At 37.7% G+C, this 5,479-nt stretch overlaps 1 protein-coding gene across 1 annotated transcript in view; it reads right to left on the bottom strand.

Moving 5' to 3' along the window:
* Positions 1-6: 6 nt before the first annotated feature.
* Positions 7-5,479, bottom strand: part of LOC106873698 (TBC1 domain family member 15-like) — a 56,482-nt gene continuing 51,009 nt past the window's right edge. Inside the window, 4 exon segments of the mRNA XM_014921171.2 lie at positions 7-2,651; positions 3,444-3,560; positions 3,930-4,027; positions 5,347-5,446. Of these exon segments, the coding sequence (XP_014776657.1) occupies positions 2,385-2,651; positions 3,444-3,560; positions 3,930-4,027; positions 5,347-5,446 (582 nt within the window). The 3' untranslated portion in view covers positions 7-2,384.

A 5,479-nucleotide genomic window follows, 5' to 3' on the forward strand; every position in this document is an offset into this window, starting at 1 on the left:
AGCTCAAATGATGCAGAGGCAGGCCAGATGAGATACATTTTAGCATTTCTAGTGGATCCTTGTAAACAAGTGTAAGATTAAGATTAGTTTGAGAAAATCAAATTGTAGCAAAATAACTGGGTCAATAATGATGACCAGTGTGTGTGTGTGTGTGTGTGCGTGTTTGTTATCAGTGATTGTTTTCATGTCCACTTTTGTAAGCTTGCTTGGGTCAGACAGAGTTTTCTGAAGCAGTAAAGTATCTGAGCCAAGCAATGGTGAGGGGGCAAACACAGACACACACACACATATATATGTATATATATGTACAGGGTGTCCACAAAGTCTGGGTACATGGGGGGGTTAACACATACTTTAAGAAATTATTATTTCTTATATTTAATTGTTTATGTTATGATTTTATTTACTCCATGTACCCAGACTTTGTGGACACCCTGTATGTATATGTATATATATCTATATATATATGTATGTTGTTGTAATTGGGGATGGTCATATTGCCAGTTTAGCCAATAAAAACACATGCATTGTTTATTGGCTAAACTGGCAATATGACCATCCCCAAGTACAACAACATCTGTTTCAACACACGATTTCACATCAAAAATCTTGCAAAACAAATATATATATACAAACACACATACAGAAACACAACGGGCTTCTTTCAGTTTCTGTCTACTAAATCCACTCACAAAGCTTTGGTCGGCCAGAGGCTATAGTTGAAGACACTTGCCCAAGGTGCCACACAGTGGGACTGAACCCAGAATCATGTGGCTGGGAAGCAAACTTCTTACCACACAGCCACATCTGCTTGAATCTATGACATCATTTGAGGAATTATCATCTTGGATGTAGAAAAGGGTCGTGTGTGTGTGTGTGTGCACGCACTTGGGGAAGTATGAACGGGGAATTAATTTCTAAACCAAGGAAAATAAGCTTAGGCATGAATCAAAATATGGAGACACAAACCTTGAAAAGAAAAAACAAAAATTAGCAGGGAGAGGAGAGAGAGGGGACGAGTAGAGGAAACGGATAAGGGACACAGAAGCACCTAGAAAAGATATGAAATCTATGGAAGTCTTATGTTTTCCCAATATTGTTTATTTACGGTGCTAGATAAGGTTTTATTTATATTTAGTAGAGAGTTTCTCAATGAGGAAGACGGAAGGTTTGTGAATTCAGTCCAACCAGAAAGTGAACTGTGGATTGGGAACACACACACACACATGTGACTGTAAATATACATTATATATATGCACACATTAATATACACACATACATACATGAATATATATACACATACATGTGTATATCCATACATTTATATACAAATACAAACACACACACAGAAACACAAACATGCATAAACACACACACACACATATATACATGCACACATTAATACACACACATACATACATGAATATCCATATATACACATACATGTGTATATCTACACATTTATATACAAATGCACACACACACACACACATATATATATATATAGAAACACACACATATACATAAACATACACACAGAAACACAAACACATGCATAGACACACACACACACACAAGAGGAACTTCATGAATGAAAGATCATGAAAACCAGAAATGTAAAGTGACTGTACAACATATACACACACACGTGTGTATATATATATGTATTACATGCATTCATACACACAAACGATTTAACAAGGATTACTGACCGAGATTAGCTTAGTGCCATACCAGTAAGACAATCAGCACATTTTCATCTTGTAACAGTGTCTATGCAGTCAAAGATAAAAATAAAATGGTGTTTATATTTAAAAGCCAAGTTGAAATAGGGAAAGTGGACGACCCAGTTCTGTTGTGGGACAAGGAAAATAAGAGAGATTTAAGACATCATCATTGAGGTGTGACAACAATTGCATCGAGTTCTGATACTTCCCTGAATCCGAGTGGATTGCAATCAATTGGGTTTGACCAGTGAGAGACAACACAGTCCATCAAGACCCCCTTGTGGTCCACACCAAAATTTTGGTGATCCACATCCTGAGGTCTACATATTACAGTGTACCTTTTGGGACGAATGGATGGGGGGAGTCTTATCCTCATGAATTTTGCAGGTCACTTTCAGTAAGAAAAAATAAAAAAAAACAGTTGTGTATCACTGGTTAAGATGGTAAAAAATAGAAACTTAAAAACAGAAAAAGAGTCTTCTTGGAAACTACAAAGTTAAATAAAATATTTTAGCCGAGATGAGCTGACATCATTGCTGGCAAGCAAAATATAATCGTGGATACTGTGCTGTCTTTGTTTTGTCTTTAAATTTTTTTTGTGCTTTTTTTTGTTTTTTTTAAATATTTTAAAATCTAGTTTAAAAAGCTTTGGTTGTGCTATCCATTGGTGAAGTGGTCTGTCACTGTACCAGAGCAATAATCCTTGTTAGGATTTGGATACTGGCACTGAGAGTTCCCAGCAGCTGGGGTGGTGCTGCCAGAACTGTTACTTGAAGCAGATGGGGAGGAGGAGGACGCACCAAGTTCTAAGATCTCTTTAATTGCTTGAGGTAGCTTCTTGCATTTCTTCAGCTGAAGACTAATGCTTTCAGCTTTGTTCAGAATTTGGTCCACATTGATGGTAAAAGACATATCATTGATGTGCTGAAAAACAAAGACAATCACAATTAGATATTTATCAAAAGCAATAAACCCAAACATGGCTGTGGGCTTGTGGCCCTAACCCATGAACAAATTAACCCTTCTGATAGCAACCCACCTACAACCACTTCCTGTTTTAATCCTTTTATATAAACATAAAACGAAAATATAAAGCAAGGTAGTGAATCCAGAAGATGTGAAGGGGTTTGGAGAGAAATGAAACCAGCATAATTTGCCGTGTGTGTGTGTGTGTGTGTGTGATGTCAACGGGTTTTCCATACCGGCATGGGTTGGACGGTTTGACAGGAGCTGGTAAGCACCAGGCACCAATTGTCTGTTTTGGCATGCTTGCTACGGCTGGATGCCCTTCCTTATGCCAAACACTTTTACAGAGTGAATTCAGTGCTTCTTTTTTTTTTAACATGGCCCCAGCACATACATAAGGACTTGATGCACTGGAAGAAAAACTGGATTAGAAAAAGAGTTAGTTGTAGTAGAACAGATGAGGGAAAGCTAAGTTGATATAGATATGTAATGTATATAAATGATGACAGGTGGGTGAAGAAGTACCAGGAGATTCATGTGGAAGGAATAAGCAGAAGAGGATGGACCATAGAAAGATGTATACTGAAGGCTGATCTTAGGTGAGAGAATGTTAGAAAGATGAAACCGAAACAGAACACATGACAGCATGCTGTGTTGAAAAATATCTGTCCAACCAATGAAAGCATAAAAATGGTGGTGGTGGTGGTGGTAAACAAGAATGTAACCCAATATTATGTTATAGGAACTTACTTTCAAGATTTCAGTAAAACCAAATCGATTCTCCATTAACGTAGCTTTCTCATTGTCTAAGATTGCCAAACAAATGAGCAAATGGTAGTTCTTACAAGGTAACCCGGTCCATAATACCTGTTGAGAAAATATAATGGAAAGAAGCGGTCTTTTAGACACAAAATGAACTGGGAACAAAGAAAGATTGGCAACAGTCAAACAGGCTTCTTTCAGTTTCTATCTACTAAATTCATTCACAAGATTTTGGTTGGCTGAGGTATATAGAACACACTGGAACCATGTGGTCGGGAAGCAAACATCTTACCATACAGCCACAATTGCACCTCTTCTCACGAGTCAGATTAGCCATACAAAGACATTCACTGTTCCTTGGCATTAGCTCAACCACACACACACACACATCCTGTATTTTCAAGTTTATATTTTAATATCTCCAACATTATTGGTAATTTATCGAAATTTGAAAAGAAAGGGTGCATACAGTACCTCCCATAATCTCTGTATATCTGGGAAACTAAATTCTCGTTTGAAGACAATCAACAACCAACGGAAACAAAAGTAGAAATTCCCTGAATCATGGCTCTCTGAAATTTAAGAACACAAAAAATGTCAAAATCTAAAAACATTCTGTAGTATAATCATCATCTTCATCATCCATTTTCCCATGCTGGCATCGATTGGATGATTTGACAGGAGCTGGTAAAGGCCAGGAGCTCGTTATGGCCAGGAACTGGTTACAGCCAGATCTGGTTCAGATCATGAGAAGGTTCAGGCCGTGAGCTTCATCTGGCCGTGATCCGGTTCCAGCCCTGATCTGATTCAGGCAATGAGTTGGTCCGGAGAAGATTTTGTTTTTAAAATTTATGTGCAATAAATTGCTTAAGCATTATTTACATTATTTACATTTGACAGATATTTGTCCTCATCTTGTTTGTTGTTAACACAACGTTTCGGCTGATTTACCCTCCAGCCTTCATCAGTTCAAACCTGGCTTCTCATTCCTATTTTCTAATATTATTATTTGGAGCCTGGTGCAGCCTTCTGGCTCACCAGTCCTCACTCAAACCATCCAACCCATGCCAGCATGGAAAGCAGACGTTAAACGACGACGATAATGATGATGATTATTATTATTCAGGTCACTGCCTGGAATTGAACTCGGAATCTAGGGGTTAGTAGCCTGCACTCTTAACCACTGCGCCATATGCCCGTGGGCAACCATGGAGTGACTTTTAGGGCTTATAAATTGTTTATGCTTCTACAACACAATCCTTTTATACAATTCCGAATATTTAATTATAGAAATACAGCAGGATTTTTTTATACACATCAAATGGCTTTGATGGTCCAGCAGAATAAAAGAAGAAATGGAGTGGAGCCATATAGGCAGAAAATGGTTGAGAACCAGTGCTTTAAATAAATCATCTGCACAGATTGTTCAGCAAGGAATTGCAAAACCCTCATCTGTCTACAACAGACAGATCCACATCCGGATGATGCTTTTCATGTGTCACCAGCATGGGGAGCCTGTCAGGCAGCACTGGCAATGACCCATGCATGAATGTTCTGAGTTCAAATTCCACCAAGATCAACTTTGCCTTTCATCCTTTCGAGGTCGATAAATTAAGTACCAGTTATATACTGAGGTTAATCTAATCGACTGTAACCCCCTCCCCGCAAATTTCAGGCCTTGTGCCTATAATAGAAAGGCTTATTATTATTATTATTATTATTATTATTATATAACTGCAATAACAAATTTTACCTTAAACTACTTCAAGATTTTTTTTATCTTGCATTGTTTATAATTAATTTCTCAAATTAATAATGAAGTTTAGCTACGACAAGAGAAAGACGAAAAGCTAGAGGGGGGCGGGGGTCTATTGTTTTAAGTAATACTCACCAAGATAACTGCACAATTCAGGGTCTACGAACTGCATCAAGGTATGCATTTGTGCAAGCTGCGTTTTCATACCTTGTTGATCCATTTCGAAGTTACTACACTGAAACCAAAACAAAAAAAAAAAAAAAACACC

Source organism: Octopus bimaculoides, chromosome 2 (genome assembly GCF_001194135.2).
Source record: "Octopus bimaculoides isolate UCB-OBI-ISO-001 chromosome 2, ASM119413v2, whole genome shotgun sequence".
Taxonomy (NCBI): Eukaryota; Metazoa; Mollusca; class Cephalopoda; order Octopoda; family Octopodidae; genus Octopus; species Octopus bimaculoides.